This window comes from Abrus precatorius, unplaced genomic scaffold (genome assembly GCF_003935025.1).
Source record: "Abrus precatorius isolate BTA unplaced genomic scaffold, Abrus_2018 Scaffold6, whole genome shotgun sequence".
NCBI lineage: Eukaryota > Viridiplantae > Streptophyta > Magnoliopsida > Fabales > Fabaceae > Abrus > Abrus precatorius.
This window is the reverse complement of record NW_020874406.1, coordinates 16,771,818-16,797,367: the sequence shown is the minus strand read 5'-3', so window position 1 is coordinate 16,797,367 and position 25,550 is coordinate 16,771,818. Positions and strand designations below refer to the sequence as shown.

At 32.3% G+C, this 25,550-nt stretch overlaps 2 protein-coding genes and 1 pseudogene across 2 annotated transcripts; all 3 read right to left on the bottom strand.

Annotated features, from left to right (window-relative positions):
* Positions 1 to 291: 291 nt before the first annotated feature.
* LOC113870274 lies at positions 292 to 6,811 on the bottom strand (annotated as a pseudogene).
* Positions 6,812 to 8,726: 1,915 nt separating this feature from the next.
* On the bottom strand, positions 8,727 to 18,134 carry LOC113870273 (cytochrome P450 71D8-like). The gene is made up of 3 exons (XM_027506866.1): positions 18,075 to 18,134; positions 15,570 to 16,113; positions 8,727 to 8,839 (listed from the first exon to the last, which is right to left on the bottom strand). The coding sequence occupies exons 1-3, from the start codon at positions 18,132 to 18,134 to the stop codon at positions 8,727 to 8,729; spliced, it is 717 nt and encodes a 238-aa protein (XP_027362667.1).
* Positions 18,135 to 22,289: 4,155 nt separating this feature from the next.
* LOC113870272 (cytochrome P450 71D8-like) lies at positions 22,290 to 25,314 on the bottom strand. Its single transcript, XM_027506865.1, has 2 exons — positions 24,406 to 25,314; positions 22,290 to 22,913 (listed from the first exon to the last, which is right to left on the bottom strand). Exons 1-2 carry the CDS (start codon positions 25,312 to 25,314, stop codon positions 22,290 to 22,292), a joined length of 1,533 nt encoding a protein of 510 aa, XP_027362666.1.
* Positions 25,315 to 25,550: the final 236 nt, after the last annotated feature.

The following is a 25,550-nucleotide window of genomic DNA, read 5'->3' as shown; positions in this document are numbered from 1 at the left end:
AAGGAATTTTACTTGTTGCTAACTTGTAAGGAATTTACTTTAGTTATTAACAATATCCTCTTTTCATTGATATAAGATTTTGATCTTCATTGCATATCAAGTGATAATTACGATAAATCACATTCCAAATAAACATTAAAACAATATGAAGGAACACATATTGTATGCATTTAAAGTTAAAACTACAAGTTGCCAACATATTTAACGAACATTGTTTTGTTGAGGACAATGGCGTCAATTATGACATACTTCGTTACATTTGGAACACCTTTGTCTTGTTTGTGACTCAACCTAATCCATTTCATTCCTAATATGAGTTGACTTTGGTCGGCCCTTACCTCTTGCTCTGTCGACATCAGACACCAACTTTCCATTCACTATTTGTAACAATGTTGCATGCATTTTCAAGGGGGAACCACTGTGGAGAGTATGCATTTACAACATATTGCAGGGAATATACTAGGTCAACATATTGTCAAAAATCAGTACTCACAGCTATATAGGCCGCTATCACATGCGAACAAGGAATTCGGTAAGATTGGAGTCTTCCACATTCACAATATCTCCTATCCAAGATAACAGTCCATTTGTGTCCACCCCTTTGAGTTATTGGATTAAATGTTTCTTCAATCTCAAAACTTTTTCTTTGTATGTCATACCGACGAACTTGGTGTGATGAAGCTTCTTATTGATTTTTTTGAATTTGCAACATGACTTTACGACAAAACATGCTTCCATTATGAAAGTCAGACATGGCCTCTTCTCCACGCTTCACAAAATATTCAACCAATCGTCCATACGTGGCTTTAACTAGTGCAATAATGGGCAGGTTTCTAGAACCTTTCAATACCTTATTGACTGCTTCTAAGAGATTTGTGGTCATGTGTCCATAACGTCGTCCTTCGTCATTGTAAGATAATGTTCATTTCTCTTTTGATATGCAGTCAATCTACCTTTGTATATCTTCAGATTCATTACGAAATCTAGTTAACTTTTGCTCAAGTATGACTTTCGATGGTGTATAGCCTACATATATAACATAACCAACATTAAAACCATGTGAAATAAATGTAACATGACAAATAGTTAGGTAAAACAAAACAATTCATACCCAATTTGATGAAGTCTTTCTTCAATCCTATATTTTTAAACCGGTGATTAAAGTTGTTGGCAATATGACGAATGCAATATACATGATACGCATTTGGAGGTTACCACCAAATGTGTGGATTTGACACAGCCCCTTTGATACTTTGATGCCTATCTGATATCAAACAAATTCCTGATCTATTTGTAACATGCAAACCAATCAATGCCAAGAACCATTCTCACACTGACAAGGTTTCTCCTTCAACAATTGCAAAAGCTATTGGAATGACACAATTATTCCTATTTTGAGTTGTTGCAATGAGCAATGTATGACAATACTTACCGTATAAGAATGTTCCATCCACTTGTAATATAGGTTTGTAGAATTTAAAAGCTTCATGACATTGTTTGAATGACCAGAATAATCATTCAAATACTTTAAACCTGTTATCCACTTGATGCTCACCCATATACTCTTTTGTTTCAATTTTATAAACAGATCCAGGAGCATGTAATTGCATGTATTATAACCAATGTGACAACATAGCGTATGATTCATGCCAATCACCAAATACTTTAACAATGACTTTTTTCTTTGCCTTCCAAGCTTTTTAATATGAAAATTTGTATCCAAACTAAGCACAGATTCGCTTTTGTATCAATGAAATATGTACAAAAGGTTCTTCGTTCACCATTCCTACATAAAATAAAATTGGGCTAGTTAATGAGGATAAATATGTTAAAAAAAAGCAAAATTAATGTTGTCTTACCAAGTATGCATGAACAAATTAAATCAGAATCTAACTTTTGATGATCTTGAGAAATTCTTATATTAACACATGTATGTGAACCACCCTACCTAGTAATTTTTCACTTGTTTGAATTCTTCAACAATAAAGCCCTCATTCTCCATGGACAACCACTGCTATGGTTTAAGTATTTAACATACAAACATGTTGGTTTAGACTTGACTATAAAATAACTTTGATGAATCTTCATTGAATAATGTTTTAATGCATTATTCACATCTTCTTTACTGTCAAATAACAAGCCAATGAATAATGGATCTCCTTGAACTCATGAATTCACTTCTTGACAATGTTCTTCATTCATTTCTTGATCAAGATATTCTCAATTAATATACTTATACTGTGAAGTATCATTCTAGAAAAGAATTACAGTATCCCCTGCATTATATTTTCCATAAATCTTTGGCATTAATATTTAAATAAATAACTAAAAACAACTAATTTTTAAAATTATTCTACATTACCTCCTACATTTTCGGTTACTTGTATATTTAAGTTGGAATGAAACACGTCTTCAACATCAGTAGAAGAACTGCTTAACGAAATTTCTACTTCATCATCTTCATCACTGTAACTCTCATAATCTGAGTCTTCATTATCTTCATTAACATCATTTCTAACTCCTTTATTGCAACAAATTTATCATTTTTAATTTCAACAATTAAATATATTACTAAAAGATATTACAACATAATTATTTTTACCTTCACTATAATGACAACTGACATAAGTTCCATCGTTTTGTTGTGAAAGTAATAAATTTAAATTCATCATCTGTAAGGGCACAGATGAACTTCCACCAACAATAATATTTACATATAACTCAATAACATTTCTACTAGATTGTTGTTGAAATGCACTTATCATGTAATCAATATCTTCATCATCACATATATCCAAAGCTGTATACTGTCTAATATTTTCATCAATCAAAAGACGAGATATTATTCTAAAAATAACTTCATTCTGATTGAGATTAAGTTTCAAATGAATTTTTCTCTTCAAAGCTTCAAAACTCAATCCTCCCTTTATCTTAATTACTTTCTTACTTTCTTCAAAACTCACTCTTTCATTTCCTTCATAGATTCTACCATTCTAATATATAATAATAACAATTCCACTCATCCTAAATTTTTACATATAAACTTTAATTAATATTTAATTTTTAGCAAAATATAATTTAAAAATACAATACTCATTCATTTACTCAATAATTTATTTAATTATAACTAACCAAATTCATATTTCAAATTTAAATTAAAATAAATCATAAATTTATTAAATTATACTGACCTGAATTTCTTTTAACTTCTTCTTATTCAATGATAAATGAGATGTTTGGTGAGATATATATAGATATCAACTTTCGCCACATTATTTGCGAACTTCTTCACATTGGAGCCATGTGGCAAGTGCCTATCTGTTTCGCAATTTAGGTGGCGAAATAGTAATATTATTTTGCCATTCGTAATGCGAAATTATGTAGATGTTGACACGTTTCAAGCCCCCACAAGTTTCGCTAATCTTTTTGCAAAAATATATTATAATTTCGCCATCACCTTTGCGAAATTAATTAGAATGAGACACGTGTCAAGTCGCACAAGTTTTTCCAAATCTTGTGGCAAAAATATATTACAATTTTGTCATCACTTTTGCAAAATTAATCAGAATGAGACACGTGGCGTCCTAGTGTTAGTTTCGTTATTCTTTTGACGAAAGTTGATAACATTTCACCAGCCGTTTTGGCGAAATCCTTTGCCACGTTGGCAGATTTACCTCAAACAGATAAATAGTTTCAAAGTTAATATATTTTGATAAATAGTTTTTTAAATTACAATACTAAAATAAAAAAGCCTATTATATGACTTATAGTTCTAGCAATGTGAGAACAGATCTCTTGGCGTAGGGATGTTTAGTTTGACGTTTAATAAGGGCCCAAGACCAAAATATGCTACTATAATTTATTCAGGCAACAAACAGCTTAGAATGTTGAATCGTCTATTTGCATTGGATTCAGCGTAATAAAACACCTCAACAAATTGGCCTTCATTTAATTTTTAATCAAATGAGCTGTGTCTTCAGCAGATGAGCAAGACGTGCACCAAATAATGGATGTAGCCAATTGGTATAGGTTAATAGTCACAGGGGCTAGATTCCTCCTAAACCTACCCTCTCTTACGCCATTCTCTCCCCTTTTTTCGAATAGCTGAGTGCAGCTTTTGTGTATTCATCAAAACTGAAATTTGTAAGCCAACTAATGTTCTAAGAAAAATAAAAGGGAATGAAAATTGCAATAAGATAACCAATAACAATAAAAAAAATGATAATTATTAGATTCCCTGCAAAGTGCATAACTCAGCAGCAAACTGAATGTAACTCTCCACACTTCAACTAGACGTTCAATAATTTTTGTGATTAAGCAAATATGATTTCTAGTACTTGATGAAGTGGATATAATGAAACATACGGTAGCCATCAGAACTCTAATAATTAATAATTACTGCAACTTAAACATATTGTTGCAGCCCTCTCCCCTTCTGAAAAAATCTCAAGGACTTTGGGTATTGTTTTTCATCTGTTATAATGTGTGGTGCAATTTCATGCATGAAAAATCCCCTTCCCCCTTTTTAAGCGAAACAATTTGAATAAATATTATAAACTCTTATGAGATCTGCAGAGCTGACAGTCCATACATGACCCTGCAATGCGAGTGGAAGGACCATATTTATTTCCTCGCAACTCTCTTCCACCGCTGCAGCCTCCCTGCGTCTCCCCTCTTTCCAGAGGCTCTTCACTAGCAACTCTTTTGTGGATGAGTCAGGCACCAGACCTGAATTCTTCATGTCTTCAAATAGCCTCCATGCAAGTGCAGCTCTGTTTGACTTGCAATAACCTTGTATTAATACCTTGAACAAATAAGCATCTGGCTCTAGACCGCTCTGCCTAACCATTGCAAAGAGTCTCTGCACTATTTTTATGTCTCCAAGGTGTGAAAAATAGCGCGCGAGGCCTGAAAATGTCTGGATATCTGGGCAAATACCATTTAAAATCATATCATCAAGCATGTCCAGGGCATCAGAATTTCTTCCACACTTTGTTAATGTTCTTAGAGGAGAGGAATATAGAATCATAAGATTAACTTTTGATATGGGCTCACAAAGTCTTCGATCATCATTGAAAAGCTTGAGAGCAGCATCAGCATTTTTTGAAATCCCATAAAAGTCAATGATTAGCCTGATGGCGCTGAATGGTAGTCTTATTCCCTCCATTCTGATCTTGGAGATGAGTCTATCAACCAACTCAGTACGTCCATGGCGTGCTAAAAGGGTCATGATTCTTTGTATAGTGTATTTGTCATGAGTAAATCCAGGTTGATTAGCAACTCAGCAGAGGAAATTCCATGCAACTTCTGGTGTTTTGAAATTTCTAAGCATCTTGCAAACCAACCTGGTTGTCCATACAAAGTCGGCACCCTCTAGTACTGCTACTTCATCAGGACTCCAATTCTTCAAGGCACTGGCCAAAGCCCGCGGATCCAGCCATGGTTTTAAATGAATCCCATCAACTTGATCACATTGACAAGCTCCACTTATCTTCTCATCTTCTGGTGTTTTGAAATTTCTAAGCATCTTGCAAACCAACCTGGTTGTCCATACAAAGTCGGCACCCTCTAGTGCTGCTACTTCATCAGGACTCCAATTCTTCAAGGCACTGGCCAAAGCCCGCGGATCCAGCCATGGTTTTAAATGAATCCCATCAACTTGATCACATTGACAAGCTCCACTTATCTTCTCATCTTCTCCCTCATTTTCATCTTCATCCTCATCCTCATCCTCATCCTCATCCTTATCACCGCTATCAATAGAATAACTCACATTCTTGATTCTTTCATTGGGCAAAATTTCTCTAAATAACTGGTCCTTCTCCTTAAGAATACCTTCCTCCTGCATCTGCTGTAGCAACAAACTCATGCCTCTACTAGGCAATATTCCATCACCTTGCATTTCATCAACCAAAATTCCGACTTCATCAAACCGTTTGCTACCCATGAAACCTTCAATCAGAACGGAGTACTATTTCAAAGTGCGTTTGATCCTCATTGAAGGCAACAGGTGAAACAACACCATGGCTTCAGACAATTTCAAGGATTTCACAAGGTGCTCGATTATTACAGTATAGCTTCAGCAATTAGGAAGCGACCCTTCATCAATCATCCTGCGAAAAAGTCCTTTCCCATGTGTGCATAAAGAGCCATAACAATGTTATAAGATTCAGTTCAGACACTGTCATTTTCAAGTCTATACTGATCCCAGACTTGAAGGACAGAGTCAAGGTCCCTAGCTGCAGCATGCCACTGCATGAGATTCATAAAGCTAATCTGAACAGTGCCAAACTGGTTAGCTCGGATAGCATCAACGAGAGATTTGAGGTCAGAGCATCGACCAGACTTAGCAAGAACAGTGGCAAGTGCATGGAGTGTGTTGTGGGTATGCGAAAAACGGGAACTTTTTTCAAGGGCATCGACAAGGGAGAGAGCGGAATCTGGAGAAGGTGCAGAACGCAGTGCGTGAGTGACCACGAAAGAGTCAAAGAGACGGTGGTTTATGAGAGAAGGAAGTGAGGAGTTGAGGGTATTGGAGCGTAGAGTGAGTCGAATGGAGTCAATGAACTTGGCACGGTTTAGGTAGTGAGAAACTTTGGTAGGAAATGGGTCACGACAACGAGCATAGCAACGAGTTTGCACTTGCAAGGTTAACCCGTTGAACAGGTTAACCTTGCAGAAGAACTGCCTCAAGTTCATCCGCATTCAGCTCTTCCAAGGTTGTCTACGTTCATGCTTGTGTTCATAATCGAGGAACTGTTTTTCTGTGCTGGGTGGCGCAAATAATCAAACATTTGGTGTGCACATGCCAATGCCATGCATTCATGGAATGAAAAGACATAAAAATTGGATACTAATTAGCATCTGCTCGAATCTTTCGTCGGTCAAAACCAATCACGGGTTTTGCTGCGATCAATGATAAGCTAAAGTTGAATTTGAAATTGAAAATTTGACGCCACCATGCTACATCATCCTTTTACATCTGATTTGGGACGTAAATAAATTGAAGCAACGTCAACCCGTGTGTTACCCGGCCCACAGCCATCATCTGCACTCCATTTTGGGCCAAGAGAGGGAATTCTTCTCAGCCCATTGGGCTGTTTAAGGATCATTGTTGAACTAACAAAGGCTCCCATTGCCCACGAAAGTTAATCTAGTTAATAAGGATTACACCACCAATAAAAAACATAGTATTTTTTTAATGTGTGTCCAGATATACACGTTAAAAACCTTTTAAATATATTATATTAAACACTTTAAATTGTCATTAAAGTATGTATGGAATTTTTTTAATATTTTTAAGATAATAAATATTATTATTTTCAATAAAAAAATTATTGGATTATTTATTTGTAGATTACTATTAATTAATCATTTAGAATAAATATTTCAATTTAATAATTAAATATATCAAATATAGATATTAATAATTTGATACATGACTAATTGATGAAATTGTAATCTGATTTTTGTTTTGTATGGGTAGATTGGGCCACTCAATATAATATCTACTAAAGAATTTTTATTCTCATCTAACATAGTCATAAGAAATAATTCCCATAAAACAGTCTTATATCAAGTGAGTAAAACATTGACCATTAAATAGAATACAGTTGTGCTCATAGTGTTTTTGTTATCCTATTTCCTAATGAGGTTTGAAGAAAGATTGATGATAAAATATATGAATATATGATTAAATTGATTTAGAGATATGATAAATTTCCTTCATCCACAACCATAAATAATGTCAACTAAAGCTAGGGGCAGGGCAGGAAAAAAATGTATCGTAATTAAGTAGTTTTTAGAAAACGATATATGCATGCATGTGGCGAATCCTGCATAAGATTCATGACAAAAATTTTGCCTAATTTCTTAGCATTGATAGCTTCAACAAGGGTTTTGAAATTTGAGGTTTACGCTTTTGGGTATTCCGTGCATCGGAAAACCTGTGGAGAGTTTTCTTGAAGACTTCTACAAAGAAGGCTGAATCAGAATTTGGCACTTCTCAATGGTGAGCAAAGAATCAAATGTTCTCCCATGCATTATATTTGACAACAAGCAATACAAAATCCTTAAATCAACGTTCCAATTCACGCAGATTGCATACGTTGCCTAATTCAAATTGCGTGTTCCTTTACCTATTTCTTTTCTTTCACTCAACTAGAAAAATAACACGTACAAATCCTATTTAGGGCTGACAATATCTTCTACCTTAATTATACAATTTTTTTTACTTTTTTTTCCCATTTATTAAGGAGTCATTTAGAAAAGAGAGTTTTTAAGGGAAAGAAGAGAGGACAACATTTTTATTTTAAATAAATATATTTAAATTTAATATTTTTAAATTAAATATGTAAATAAATATATTAACTTAAATTTTATGTATTAATCTTGCATTTATTATCAGAACTAGTATATAATTCTCTTAATTTAAAATTTAAAATTTAAAATTATACTCTCTTTTTCCTCTGCTTCCAAAACTCTCTTGCTAATGTATTCTACAGGAACCAAATAGAGAAAAACTTAGAAATGGCACAGAAAAATAAACGGGTGGCTTCATTCCATACGTTGTTGTGTTCGTGGCCTAGAACATAGCAAAGTTCAACATAGACTGTTGTACAAATAAAGCTACAATGGCAAGTTGGACAACTTAGCCTTTATTTCTATTCCTAGATATAGCATATTACACTACATCCTATATTGAACACGAACTTTTATTTCTAATTTCATGAAACAGTACTCCCCTGAATGAGCTTAATATTACAGGAGGACACTAAATCATAAACGGTAGGAATCAAATACGAGTTACTTCTCCTTCTAATTGCCAATCCGAAGTTTTCTGTCATATCTATCAAAACATAATTCGTTGCTTTTTTCATTCATAAGATATTCAAATAAATACAGTTACATAAGAGTAATTTTAGGGAGGTATTAAAGGAAACAAAATATTTGATGTAAACTACTGTCATCCCTTAATCATAGGAATCTCAACAGCTATAATCCTAATTACACATAAGATTTGGTATATTTGTTGACCCATACCAACACTCTCCCTCAAGTTAGTGCGTAGATATCTCTAACACCCAACTTGTCAAGTGAGTTATGAAAATCCCTACTAGAAACAGCTTTTGTAAGAATATCTGCAAGTTTGTCTTCTGATTTGACAAAAGGGAATTCGATGATCTTCTCCTCAAGGTTCTGTTTTATGAAGTGTTTATCTACTTCCACTTGCTTTGTACAATCATGTTAGACAAGATTGTGAGACATGCTGATAGCAGCTTTATTGTCACAGAATAGATTCATTTCAGAGGTAAGACTGAATCCAACTTCTTTTAGTAATTTTTGAAGCCATAAAAGCTCACACAATCCTTTAGATATATCTCTAAATTCGGCTTCAGCACTGGATAGTGCTACCACCTTTTGCTTCTTGCTTCTCCATGTGACTAAGTTTCCTCTCACAAAGGTGAAGTAGCCTGAAGTGGATTTTCTGTCTGTGATATTCTATGCCCAATCTACATCTGTGTATCCTGTGACATCTAAATGACCATTCTTGGTGAACATCAACCCTTTCCATGGTGAAACTTCTAGATAGCGAAGAATACGCATCATTGCACTCATATGATCTTTACTAGGACAGTGCATAAATTGGCTCACAACATTCACAGCATACGCAATGTCAGGGTGAGTATGAGACAGGTAAATAAGCTTACCCACTAGTCTTTGGTATCTTCCTTTGTCAGCTAGCACTTGATCAGTGTACATTCCAAGTCCATGATTCTGAACAACTAGTGTGCTTACTGGTTTACAATCTAATAATCTCACCTCTGTCAATAGATCTAGCACATATTTCCTTTGGGAAAGGAATATTCCTCTTTGTGACCTTGACACTTCGATTCCCAAAAAATATTTGAGTCCACCGAGGTTCTTCATTTCAAATTTAGCCGACAATTATTTTTTCAGCCTTGAAATTTTTTGTACATCATCCTCTGTGATAACCATGTCATCAACATATATTATAAGAGCAATTACTTTTTCTTCCTTATGTTTTAAGAAGAGTTTATGGTCTGAATTGCTTTGATGATAGCCATATTTCTTCATAGCAAGAATAAATCGTCCAAATCTTGCTCGTGGTGATTGCTTCAACCCGTACAATGCTCGTTCCAGCTTACATACAAATTTAGTTTGGGAAGATACTGTATAACCTAGTGGGATTTCCATGTAAATTTCTTCTTCAAGATCATCATGCAAAAATGCATTCTTTACATCAAGTTGATGTAATGGCCAATCTAAATTGGCTGCAAGAGATAATAATACTCTAACAGTATTTAGTTTGGCCATCGGTGAAAAAGTTTCCACGTAATCTACACCATATTTCTGCATGAATCCTTTTGCCATAAGTCTCGCTTTATACCGATCGATTGATCCATCAGCTGTGTATTTTATGGAAAAAAATCCATTTGCACCCCACTAGTTTCCTTTCTGCAGGCAATGGGACCAACTTCCAAGTGTTGTTTTTTTGTAACGCATCCAACTCTTCTTGTATTGCTTGTGTCCACTTTGAGTCTGCTAGAGCTTCCTCAATGTTACTTGGGATATGGCAGGCAGATTGAGTCCTTGCAAAATTCTTGATAGTTTTAGGAAACCTTTGAGTAGACACGTAATTTGCAATTGGATATTTTGATCTCTTTTCTTTTTCATTAGGAGAATATCTATTTGAAGGTTTTCCTCAGTTATATCTGAAAGGCAAAGCATATACAGCAGTAATATCTAAAGTGTTTGCATCTAAATAGGTGTTAAGGGATCTTACCTCGGGAATATTCTCAATAGGAGATAATTCTTCAGGTACTAAAGTGAGAGGGAGTGTAGTTGGTTCTGGTTCTTCATGTGTAGGTTGTTAGTTGTCAGTTTCATTCTCCCCATTTCCTATCTCCATCCTTGTTGTTGTTTCCCTTATAGGGTTGTGTTCTAGATTGCCTTCCACTATAGGGTTACCTTGTAGACCTTCCACTACAGGGTTACCTTGTAGAGAGCCTCTTAATTCAACTCCTTCAACTTCTGTAGCCATTAACCAATTTGGCTCTTCATTTGTATTCTCCTCCTGAAGAGGTAAATTAGGCACAGGTTGTTGAAAGAAGGGCTCAGATTCAATGAACGTCACATCTATGGTGATATAGGTGCGATTGGTAGTAGGATCAAGGCACCTATACCCCTTCTGATGCAGTCTACAGCCTAGAAATAAGCATCAAACTACACATGGATCTAGCTTTGTTCGCTGATTTTTATGAAGGTGAATGAATGCAACACAACCAAAGATTCGAGGATGGAGCATAAGAATTGTGGGGAGAGAGACATGAGTAGATAAGATATGTAAGGGAGTCTTGAATTTTAAGACTTTTGATGGCATCCTATTGAGTAAATGTACAGTGGTAGCAGCTGCATCACTTCAAAAATGACTTGGTACATGTGTTCCAAGAAGTAATGCTCGTGTAGTCTCCAAAATATGGCAATTTTTTCTTTCAGCTACATCATTCTGTTGTGGAGTTTGTAAGCAGGATGTTTCATGAATCAGACCATGGTCATAGAAATATGCCTGAAATTTGCAGTTAATAAATTCCTTGCCATTATCAGAGCGAAAAACTTGTATTTGCTTGGAAAATTGGGTTTGAACCATGGTATGAAAGGTCTAGAAAATAGAGAACACTTCATCCTTAGTTTTCATGTGGTACAACCAGGTCATTCGAGTGCAGTCATCAACAAAGATCACAAACCAACGGTAACCAGAGGAGGAAGAATCAGAGAAGGCCCCCAGACATCAGAATGTATTAAAGAGAAAGAAGCAAAACTTTTATTTAAACTTGCTGGATAAGAGACTCTATGGCTTTTAGCTAAAATACATGTATCACACTTAAGTTTTATATTCTATGAACATGAAAAAAGATTTGGTAGAAGATGTTTTAAGTAGCTAAACGGTGGGTGCCTCAATCTACGATGCCATAGCCAAAGTTGTTTTTCCTTGCTTGTGGTCATGTGTGGCACTAGATTTGCTCTCCCTGGACTGAAGTCATCTAAGTAGTACAACCCCCTCGCTTAGTACCACATCCAATGATCTCCTTGCTAAGAATATCCTGGATAAGACGGAATGAATGATACATCAATGTTACACAATTAAGTTCTTCAGTAAGTTAACTCATTGATAACAATTTATTTGATAAGGATGGAACTAAAAGAGTATGAGATAAGGACAAAGAAGGGGATATGAGAACTATTCCAGTCCTAATAACTAGGTAACTGATTCCGTTAGCATTAGTAATATGTGTTCTTTGTGGTAAAGTCATATGAGAGAAATCTCTAGGATCAAAGGTCATGTGATCCATTGCCCTAGAGTCAATAATCCAATTATGGTTATTGGGAGCTCTAGTAATACAAAGAACCTATCCACAATTACCTCCACCAGTGTCTATGCAAGGATCTTTACCACTATCTGTGAGAGAATCTGTAGAAGGAGTGAGGGATAATTGAGGTTCAGAGGTAGTAACAATAGCAACTCACCCTGTCCCTCCTGATGCACCTCCTGGAGCACTTCCTGTGATGGTCCCCTGCTTCTTCTGGGCTTTTAACTCATGCCACCAATTTGCATAGCCATGCAATTTAAAGCATGTATCTCGAGTGTGCTTCGTGTGCACTTTCCCCCACCAAATTGATTCTTAGAGTTTGTTCCTAATCCTCCCTTCATCAAATGTGGTTGTTTACCCCCTCTGATGATCATAACAGCACCATCAGAGGGAGTCTCCAACCTAGATGACATCACTGATTGGCGAGAATCCTCTCTTGGGACGTATGCATAAGCTTAGTCAACAGTGGGGAAAGGCTTCAGCTGAAGAACATCACTCCTAATGTTGTCAAGTCTGTCATTCAATCCATCCAAAAAAACATAGACTCTTTCATCCTGTATGAGAGAGTTATATTTTTGTATATTTGAGGTACATTCCATTGGATTAGGACAACAGAAGTCGATTTCACGCCACAATTCTTGCAGGTCATTGTAGTACTTCTCGATGGATCCACCGCTTTGTCGTATTCGACTCACACGTCGCTGAAGGTCATAAACTTGTGATGAGTCTAAACCATCAAAGTAGGTTGTAGCGATTGAATCCCAAACCAGTTTAGCCGTCGGGAAACGAATGAAGTTTCCGACTAGGGAGAACTCCATTGAGTTTATCAACCACCCTTTGACAATGGCATTTTCAGTTTGCCATTTTCAAAAGGATGGGTCATTTTTTTGTGGCTGTGAGAGATCTCCATTAATGTACCCTAGTTTGTCCTTGCCTGCGATGTACATCTCAACAACCTGAGACCACAATGTAACATCTTATATTTAATTTCAATAAATCATAATTTCACAAATTCGGAATAAAATAAATTTCATTTCAAATAAGGTTCTCAACCCTTGATTTCATCAAATATTTTAAAAATAAGGAAAGGGGTTACAATTTCTATCAAGTCACTACTACAGAACTCATTCAAATACATTATTTTAAAATTAAAATATTAGTCCTATAGCAGTTTCATCCGCCCCTTTCACTGAGTCCAGTGCTGATCGTCTTGATTACCTGAAAAATGAATATAAGGGTGAATACTCTACACTACCAAAACATACAATTAAGCATAGAGTCTCACCTCCAACACATTTCCAATACATTAAACAGATACAGGCACAGGCAACATTATCACATACACCAGTACAAATCATGAACTCATGCATACGCACGCCAGCCACACTCATATTGACACTGTGATCACAGATTTACACCATAAATGCTCACCGGTTACCCCCGCCTCACGGATACCACGTGGGCAGTCACGGATCGCTCATCAAAGGTAATGGTCAGAGGTCTAGTCAGGAAGAGAGTGTGTGGTCGTGGTGCACCCGTTCCACAGTCGGTGTCACCATCACTCCCTCTTTCCCAAGGTATCTCTACCGTCTTCATCTCTCACACCCCAGTGTATCGCTGAATTATTTACAACACAATATAATGGCGTTTCACGCCCTAGTCACACATATTTCAGTATACAGCACATAGCCCATATTTAACAGTTACGGCACTAGACCCACATTTCATTTTCACAGCACACACACCACATAGCTCACAATTTATTCAAGACACAAGGTCCCTAGTCTATTTCCATTCATATTACACGGCTCTCGGGCCCACATTTTCACACAACATTCATTCAATTATACGGCACAAGACCCCATACCCATTCACATCATCCAGTACATAATTCACATCACATATCTCAACAATTTCCTATCTTCTAACTCAGCAACATCACAACATTTCACAGAATAACAGCAAATTACACATAAAAGAGTAGGGTAGAGTCTCTCCTTACATCAAATTGAAGACCCACACTCAAAGTCAACCATGGGAGTGTTTTCCACACAGATCTCAGCCTAAACACACGGTTAGTTTCCATGAGAACCCCAGAAATCACCCAAAATCAGATAAAGGGAAGGAAAACCGAAATTCTAACCATTAAAACTCACCTTCAAGCATTCGCCACACGAATCCGAGCTCCAATCTCACTCCTGAACAGCTTTGGAGGCAATTAATCGGTGGACAAAGGTTCTAGGTCGAGAGGATTGAAGAGATTTGGGAAGGAATTTGAGAAATGAATCTCAAATCCCTAAACCCCCTTTTAAAACCCCTCTGATCGCGACATTCTCGCTACAGCGAGATCCCCTCACTGCAGCGACACGCCCCCTCGCTACAGCGAAAAAATCAAAGAAAACTGCACTCTGGTTTCTGCAGAATTTCGCTACAGCGAGACTGCACCCAGAAATGCACCCCAGATTGTCGCGTTCTCGCTACAGCGAGAAGGCGAAAGTTCTGGTCCTTCCTCCCAGGGCCCTCTCGCTACAGCGAGAATTCTCTCGCTGCAACGAGAACAGCCCAATCTCTTGCCCTATACTCAGACACTTAGCTCATTTTAGCCCTATCCAGTCATGCATACACACACACACATATTCACAGCACATTTCTAAAAATACACATATGAAAATACATTTATTTTTATATAATTATCAATAATTAAGATTACAAATTTTGGGGCGTTACACACAACACATAATTCAATCCATCTAACTTTACATTTATTGGCACTGTAGTAGAATCAGAGATGGGTGATGAGGTATTGGCTATCGTCATGGCTTGTGTTATCTTGGCCTTTAAACTTTCGAGTATGGATTCAGAGGAAGTAGAGGTTTTGGCTATCTTGGTTGTTGGTGATGGTGGGTCTTCCATTGATGCACGAAGCGCAAGTTCCCTTTCTGGATCTATTCATAAGAACTCAGGACCTTGCACTCTGATACCATATCAGAACATAATTCGTTGCCTTTTTCATTCATAAGGTAGTCAAATAAATACAGTTACAGAGGAGTAATTTTAGGGAGGTATAAAAGGAAACAAAATATCTGATGCTAAACTACTGTCATCCCTTAATCTTAGGAATCTCAACAGCTATAATCTTAATTACACACAAAATCTGGTATATTTATTGATCCATACCAACAATATCAACATCCTCAGGTTTCATCCCATTTGGAAGTTCCCAGTTGAAATGATAAAGTAGAAGAGCCAAAGGAAGCATAATTAAGGATAAACCAAAAGCCATGCCCGGGCACATTCTCCTTCCTGCCCCAAAGGGAAGATATTCAAAGTTATTCCCTTTGAAATCGATAGAACTACCATCGAACCTTTCTGGTATAAACTTCTCAGCATCATCCCAATATTGCGGATCTCTTCCCATTGCCCATACATTTACCATGATTTTGGTCTTCACAGGTATTTCATACCCATCAATGATGGTTAGTTCAGAGCATTCTCTAGGAAGCAACAAAGGTGCAGGAGGGTGTAGCCTCAATGTCTCTTTGTACACCAACTTTAAATAACTCAGTTCCTCTACATCAGATTCATGAATTATTCTTTTTCCTTTAAATGCTTGTCTCACCTCAGCTTGTGCCTTCTCCCTAACTTTTGGGTTTTTCATCAATTCTGACATAGCCCAATCAATAATTGATACTGAAGTATCAATTCCAGCAACAAATACATCCTGGTCAAAGAATTGAAATGTTTTTAATATGTAGTTTTGATCAAATGAGAATTTGTTACGTTGTTTTAAAAGGGAAAGGAAGCAGCAATCAATAAAATAGTGAGTCTACATAACCAGTACGTAAAAGCTCCTTACATTTAAAATGAATGCTCACAAACCATGGATGTTATTAACCAATGATTAGGTTAGGGGTATTGCATCCACAATAGTTAGAATCAGCTCCTACAAATTGCACACTTAAAAAAAATTATTTTTGAATTTCAGTAATAAGAAACAACTTTACCAGATATTAAGTGCTTAATCTACTGCGGTGACAACGGTTATGATCAATGGTAGCATTCATGCTATAAACTTTAATAAAATATTTTTTTACAAAATTTATTAATTTATGTATATAAAATTTTATATAATTTAAATATTTGTAAAAAATATATTTTAAATAATCTACGTACTATACATAAATTAGATAACAATTATTTAGTTTTTAAACTATGTATAATTTTGTAGAATTAATTTATTTTATGAGAAAACTTGAACAATAAGATTGAGAGTTTTTTTATACATAAAAATTATTAAAACTTTCATTTTACTAAATACGATTCTTAATGTCATTTTATAATCCTATCTTATGCATATGATGAAGTTGATTATATTAGTGCAATAGATCATGATTAGTTATTGATTAATTATCACAATATATTAAAAATCAACTACTATAATTATTCATGAGGATAGAGTGAAAAATAACAAAGAAAAATCACGTGTCCTATTAAGTAAATTTTAAAATACATTAATACAAGTTTAAAGTTAATTTTAGGTATTTTAAAATACATTATTCATGATGAAGTTTATGCATACATGACGTGCTGAATTCAACGACTACCAGTGTTATGCAGTTAAATTCATTTTTTTTAAGAAGTCAGATCGATTACAATATATCTTTGTTTTTCTTGACGATGATATTCAAACTATGTTCATTTAAATATTTAAACTTCCTTTCTGAAAATTGCTTATAAAACTGGCATTGTATTATACGTATTTGAATATTAGCGCACGTTTTGAACATAGGTCTTTAAACTAGATTATATATATACACATCATGCACGTTAAGTCATTGAATTCTGTATAAACGTATGGAGTTTAATTTTGATTCTATAGACTCATTTACATCTCAAATTGATGGACTTGTATGGACTTCTTTTTAATAGGTTTGTTGAAAAATTGCGATGCATTACCTATCATTAATTAAAACTTAAACAAGTTAAATAATATATATCCCGTTCCACAGGCACAAAATAGAGCAAACAACAACGTCTGTGGAAAGATGGATAAATTTAAATGTCAAAATTTTATGGATTTGACCATTTAAATTTTATTTATTTATTAACTTTATTTCTTCTTGACAAGATGATGGAATTATGGAGGTGAAATACCTTTTTTTAGTTGTTAAATGTTATATAATTACTTATTGCTCTCGTACGCTCTTTAGCTTCCTATCATGCCTTTCTCAATGTCTAAGGGAGGTAAGTTGGACAGAAATTAATTATCATTCAATTTTCTTTAACTTACTTGAAGTATAAGTTAAATTAAACTTATTGATGAAATAAGTCATATTTAAATCTTTTTAAAAGGTATTTAATTAAAAGTGTCAAATCTAAAATCACTTTAAAAAACTATTAAGTTTAATAAGTTAATATAGTTAAATAATAATAATAATGAGACTAAACTTTTAAAAAGAAAATCACATCAAGTAAATAAGTTAAATTACACGATATATTTGAGAAACAACTCAAGCATAAGTCTTATAAAAACTTAACCTGACCTAACCAATTTCTACTCTTGTCCAACAAGTTTTCTCATTTTCTTTTTTTTCCTAATTGTCACAAAAGTCATGTTGAGAGAGTATGTTAGTCATAAATTTAGTAGTTTGAAACAAATTTGACTAGCAAAATAAGAAGTACCCTTTTCGGTGCAGTGAGTGTTGAGTTAGAAAACAATTTCTTTATAATGCGCTGAGACATATCCACCTCAAAAGTATTGTCTAAAATTTACTAGTTGAATGTTAAACTAAAACAACTCATATTTAATATTTAATATAATATTTTGAGGTAAGGTCACCTGAACTAAATGGAAGATAAGAGAGGAAGAAAAAAGAAAAAACAACCAATAAATTAGATGAGGTACAAAGAAAGAAAATAATAAGTACTTTTTTAATAAAATTTCATAATTTTACAAAACAAAAAATTTTATTTTAAATATTCTGTAAATTAAGAAATTAAAATAAAATAATTTAAAGGACTAAAAGAAAACAAAACTAAAAATTAAGATACTAATATACTAATTTAAATAAAAAAAATATTGCAGCAAAAGTTTAAATTTTTTTAAAATATTTTAATTATTCTCTATTTTATTTTCAAATAAATGAAATATAGTTTTATTTTTTTCATCTTATTTCAACAATGTGAATATCAATTTTTTGCTCTCAAATTTTATTTATTTATTTTTAAGTATATATTAAAAAAATAGAGTTATTTTAACATAACAAATAGAAAAAATAACTTTAAAAATTAATTTGGTTCTAGCAATAAAAATTCTGCATTATGCAAATTTATACCCAGCACTTAGTTGAGCTTTAAATATGATAACAGAAAAAATATAAAATTTTTGTCATTTTGTTAAAACACTAAAAGCACAAAATAAAGACTAATATAAATATAAAAGAAATATTTAGGAAATACAAAATAAAGACCAATATAAATATAAAAGAAAGATTTAGGAAGGACGACAACTAGTTTTGAAGGCGAAGCAATAAAATATTTTAGAAGACAGTAACAAAATTTTCTTTAAAACAAAAAAAATAATTCTTTAAGGAGATAATTTTGAAGATCTAGAGAAAAAAAAGAAAATACAATAAAAGTAAGAAGTAAAGACTCGGAAAACATAATAGAAAAAAAATCAAGTAAATATTTTTATCATTCTTAAATCATTTGAAAATCTTTACAAAATTTTAATCTTAAATATTTTGTTTATATTTATGTTTTTTTGTTATGTATGACATTTAATAATAACAAAAAAAAATAAACTTACTAAACTACATCTTTGTTTTCTCTTTTTTTTTATTTCTTCTTTTTTCTCTTTTCTCTATCTTTCGTATTATTTTCGATAGTTGAAAAAAAATTGATGATATAAATGGTAGCCAAAACCTTAGTGTTTCACATTTAAAAAGTTAAAATTATACATAAGGTTCTAGTTTTATTTTTTATCAAATCAATCTAATTTACTATCTATCATCGCTATGATATCTACATTTACATTTAAAAAGTTAAAATTGTACATAAGGTTCTAATTTTATTTTTTATTAAATCAATTTAATCTACTGTCTGCATCATTACGTTGTCTACATCCTATTGTATAGGAATTAAATGACAAAGTTTAAATTTATAAACATTGAACAAAGAAGAAGGAATACTTATATTATTTGACGGCACAATTTTAATAAATTTTTTAGGTGATTTTTATTTTATTTTATTTTTGGATCAGATCAAATTTAAGAGTTTTAATAAATAAAAATTATTCTAGACCCAACAATTTATAGTTAAAATATAAAAATATTAAATTCATAAATAACTCTAATCAAACCCAATATAAATAACAAAGAGAATTAAAATTGATTAAACATATTTTTTATCATTTTATATTTAAGTTGATTTTCTGTTTTATTTCTAAAATTTATCTCATTTTAACATTAATAATAAATTCTTATTTTTTATGATATTACATTATTTATGTCTTGATTTTTATGTTATTTATTTATTCTTTAAAATTGTTATCTTTTATTTTATATTTGTAAATGATGTAATTTAATTTTATACTTATAATTATTTTTTCTTATGTTATGAATAGTAATTTTTTTATATAATCAATAAATAAATAATAATATAATTACATCAATTTATAATACTAATACATAGCTTCTCTATCGTCATATATTATAAATTGATAAAGTCTACGTGTAGCTATGGTAACGAAACTTTATTCAATATTAATTTATCATATATTATCTTTAATTAATCAAATAATTATTTTAATAATTAATCAAGATATATTTATTTTTTTAATTACTAATTTATTAATCAATCGACTTAAATTAAAATTATTATATTAATGCGGTGATTTATAATGTTATTGTATAGTGTCTCTATTTTTATATGTTTTAAATCGTTAAGACTTTTTTGTATCAACATTACGTGTTTCAATCTTTTTATTAATAGTTATATTTCTTTAATCAAATTAAATATTTATTCCTTTTATTAAATAAAACTAATTTTAAATTTTAAATTTTATTAAGTTATATTTCTAACTTTGATTAGTTAATTAACTAAATACTTAATTAGTTAATTTTAGTTCTTCATTTTATAATACTTTTTTTACAACATCAATGTTTAATTTACATTACTTTCAATTATCCAATAAATTATAAAAAATTTATGTATTACTTATGCTATTGTGAATTCTCTTTCAATAGAAATCATAATCAAAACATAAATTTAAATATTTTATTTATAAATAAAAATATTTTTTTAACAATTTGATATATAGTTATGTGATCTTTCTTCGCTTTTTATATTATTTATCATATGATGCATGTATAACTGCGTTATCCTATATTCTAAATGCTATAATTTTATCAAAATAAACGTTTTTTTATTAAACTTAATTTAATTAACAAATTTTATAAATTATTTTAATAGAACTATATGGTTTTGAGTTCCTCGTTACACTCAGAAATATGTAAGAGCTAGAACTAGACCTGTTAACTAACATTTCAATAAATAATTTATTTTTTTTAAAATAAAAATAATAATAATTATTGTTTAGTATTAAATAAGTATTTTTAAAATTAAAATAAATTTGTATAATTAATTTAAAGTAATTATTATTTAAACAAATGTTGTAGATACTAATATTTTTCTACTTATAAATGATTTTTAAACTTATTTTTTATTTTAAAAAATTATATTATTTTTAAAAAAATTTAAGATTTTCTTAAAATAAATTTTAGTAGTGACTTGTTTTATTTTTAAAAAATATTTTGTTTTTAAAATATGTGTTTCTTAAGACCACCCGGTTGCGATTAGCCCTATTAAATATTTAAAAAATTATAACATTTTTTTTTTCTATTTTCTCTCTCAATTTCACCTTGCGTTCGTCCGAGACCCATAACTACGAAAAGCAATATTGGCGTCGCAACAGCTGCTTATCAGTTATACTTTTTATTTCCTTCCGATTGTCATTTCAAAACGTTTGGTCAAATCCAAGTTCTCAAGTTTCATTTGGAGAATTCCCAATTTAAGTGACATGGAAAAAGAATCTCTGAAGTACAAATTCAAATTTAAAGCATTCATCACAATTAAAGATATTTATTTGAATATTAATAAAAAATTAAAGATAACGACCTTTTATGAAATTAACAAATTAAATAAAAACATAAGTGACGGGAATATAATTTCAAAGATTTATTGATAAAGGGCATATGACTAAATCAAATGACATTATAGGATCAATCAACATTCAATTATAAATTTAATAAAAATATCCTTAATATATAAATATACATAGAGAGAATAATTATCAATTGATTTACTCTCTCGTTAATTTGTTTTTAGTAATTTATATTTTATATAGTTTTTCCTCTTTTTTCAATCTCTGTTGTTCGCCATCTGAAAATTTTTGATAAGCGATCAGATTAAAAGCTTATTTGTATATAAATTAAAATCACCTTAGCGATACTTTAAAGATATTTACATATTTTCATCTTTGCTTATTATATTTTTTAGTGACACGTAACTTGACAAAATTTAAATATGTAGACGGGTTGGAACATCATCTGTAGTTTGTAGAAATTGAAGAGAAATCAAGATGCCTTTATAAGCAGGTCGTTGATAAGTTCGTGTTCTCCTGCATTTACACATATCTCAAAAGTACATCAAAGAGCAAATGAGACACAACTTTTTCAATTGTCCCTAAGAAACGAGAATTGTTCAGAAACTATTTTGTTTGTAGGACAACCTAGCTTTTATTTCTACGTAAATCTTAAACAGAACATGTCACTAAAGATGAAATAAAACTCATGCATTTATTTCCGAAGTACATAAAATTAACAAAGTGGCTGAATGTCAATGATGCACCGTAGGATCATAAACATAGGGAATCAAACACAATTCCTTTTCCTTTGCAAGACCCAATCCAAAGTGTTCAGTCATGTCCAAACTCTCAGGTTTCATCTCATTAGGGAGTTCCCAATTGAAGTGATAGAGTAATAGAGCCAATGGAAGCATAATGGTGGCTAAACCAAATATCATGCCAGGACACATTCTCCTTCCAGCCCCGAAAGGGAGATACTCAAAGTTATTCCCTTTGAAATCGATAGAACTGCCATCGAACCTCTCTGGGAAAAACCTCTCAGGATCAGTCCAATATTGTGGATCTCTTGCAATTGCCCAAACGTTTACCACGATTTTAGTCTTTGCAGGTATTTCATACCCATCAATGATTGTTAGTTCTGAGCATTCTCTAGGGAGCAATAAAGGAGTAGGTGGGTGTACCCTCAATGTCTCTTTGATCACCAACTTCAAGTAAGTAAGTTGCTCAAGATCAGCTTCATGAATTATTTCCTTTTCTCCAAATGCTTCTCTTATCTCGGCTTGTGCTTTCTCCCTCACTCTAGGATTTCTCATTATTTCTGCCATAGCCCACTCTAGTGTTGTTGCTGAAGTATCAGTTCCAGCAGCAAATACATCCTGGTCAAATAATTATAATATTGTCATAAAGATAGGTGTTGCAAAGAAAAGGAAAATAACATTTAAGTGAATGGTGGAGCCAGATTGATTTCAGGAGAATTAGTCAAATGGGTCCCCTGATTCATTTTTATCAACAAATATTAGCTTTAATAAGAGATGATTTGGTGGATAATTGTCAGTCACTTTCAGTGAAAAGTTATATGTTTATTGACATTGTCAAAGAACTTATTGCGAGTAGATTTCAAAACACGGGACCTCGCATAGAACAATTACCGAAGGCTTTTTTTTTTTTCTTCCTAATTCATCACACAATATATATGTATATTATGATGTTTTTAATAGATTAACATCACGATCTTTTGTATTAATGTTTTGATACAGTAATTTATAAGAGCATTCATTTTTGCTTTCGTATATTTATTGTTACTTTATATTAAGATATTTTTTATTTTTATTATTAATTTTATTAACAAAGATAAAAATAAAAGATTTAAATAGATTTTTATTGAATAAAAATAATAATAAATATTTTAAAGTGACAATAAATATACTCATGTCCACCTCTGAAAATAAACAGTGAATCTAACATATGGACATAATTATCGTTATTAATTAAAAGTTATATTAGGAAATAATCATCTCAACTCTCTTAAGTAATTTAAGAGTTCAGATTTTATTCCACACCCATTTTTTCAACCATTTTCACACTCTATTCTATTTCTCTGATTTATATACGAGACCTTGTACTTTCTATGTCTGTTTTTTTCCCATCACTCTTTTCATATGGGTGTATTAGTCCGCTTAGGTATGAAACGATTATTTTTTTTATTATTTAGAATCAATTACTTGTTGACTTTTTTTTTTTTTTTCTGAACAGTCTATCAAGAGGTACTCGAAAGGATACAGACAATAGCATACTTTATGAGAACAACCGGAAACATCCATGAAAACTGTAGTCTAAATAACTTCGTATACCAATAGCTTGTTGGATACTTTTCATATATTTCAAAAGTTTATTAGAATTAAATTTATTTTAATTATTTTTATTTTATTTATTCTATTTTAAGTTTGTTGAGATAAAATTATAAGACATATTTTAACTTAATAAATATCTATATACTGTTAACAAATTATTAATCTTTTTAGTAAATATATCTAATGAAGTAACAAATTGTCACTCTATTCACTTTGCTTCATCCTTTTCTCCCTATAATTGTTCTCCTTTTTTATCATCTTTCTATCCTTTTCTTCTATGATTAAGTCAACAATAATTATATTTCTGTGAGTAAACTTATGTTTATCCTTAAAAATAATCCTGGAGTTGTTACACAGCTTTAAGGACAACATTCAATATGTATAAAACCAATTACTCTTGTTAATTGTTTTCTCCATAATTTTGTAATATGAGAGAAGGGTAAAAGCAAAGGAAATTAAAGAGTGATCATTCACGCAAATTTAAAAGACTGTAAAGTGTTTTCCGGCATTTACTAACCAATATAATAGCTTTGATGTTTCTAGCAGTTATTTTGATATCGAGAGTGTCACTTTCTTGGATTCTCACTAGAACATCAACAAGATCTTCGTTGTCTACATCAACTTTGTTTCCTTTTGCTCTTATTTTCATTTCTTGATGTTGTTTGATAATGTTTTCCAGGACTTTGTCAATCTGATCTTGCCACTTCTCCAATCTAGCCTTCCTCCCAGTAAAGAAATTTATGAAAAATTTCATGGAAGGAAACAAATCAGCCAGTTCAAATCCTGCCGCAGCTTCTATTATTGTTTTAATCAAATATATAAATTCATCATGATCCTTTGATTTGAGGCCAAATGCTGACCTGGAAACAAAAGAACCTACCAACGAGAAAATTCTGTCAGTAAGATTAATTGATGAACCTGCACATGCTCGAATTGAGTCTATAAATTTTGCTGTCTCATCTTCCCTAATAAAAGAGAAAGATTTAACTCTCTTGACACTTAGAAGCTCAGACACACATATCTTCCTCATTTGTCTCCAATAATCACCATATGGAGCAAAAGCGATGTCTGTTCCCCCATAGGACAAAAGTTGAGCAAACTCAGTTTGTGGCCTATGCACAAAAGCAAGATCATGGGTTTTTGTTATCTCCTTGGCCACCAAGGGGGAGGATACAACCACAGTAGAAATTTCACCAAGTTGAAGGTGCATGAGAGGTCCATATTTATGAGCAAGTTCTCGAAGTGCACGATGTGGAAGTGAACCTGTTAATGCTAGTTGATGCAGGTTCCCAATGACAGGTAACTTCCTTGGCCCAGGGGGGAGTTTGTTCTTAAGAGTGGTTTTTGGCTTGTAATATTTTGCAAGCCAATAAAATAGCAAGAACAAGGAGAAGACAATAACCACAAAGTACGCTTGAGTTTCCATGGGCTTTGGAGTTGGCTTTAAATGTTTATATTGTTTGCTGGGGGGGCTACATGTTCCTATTTATAGAATCCTCCAATGACGACAACGAAGATCTGTACATGGTGCATTGAGTTCAACAAATGACGTAGATTTTTTGAAGTTGGGAGATAAAATATTATAACTTCGATATCCTTAATTAAATATATCCCGTTCTTAGATTTTTATTATTATTTTTTTTACTTTTATTATTCTTTTAA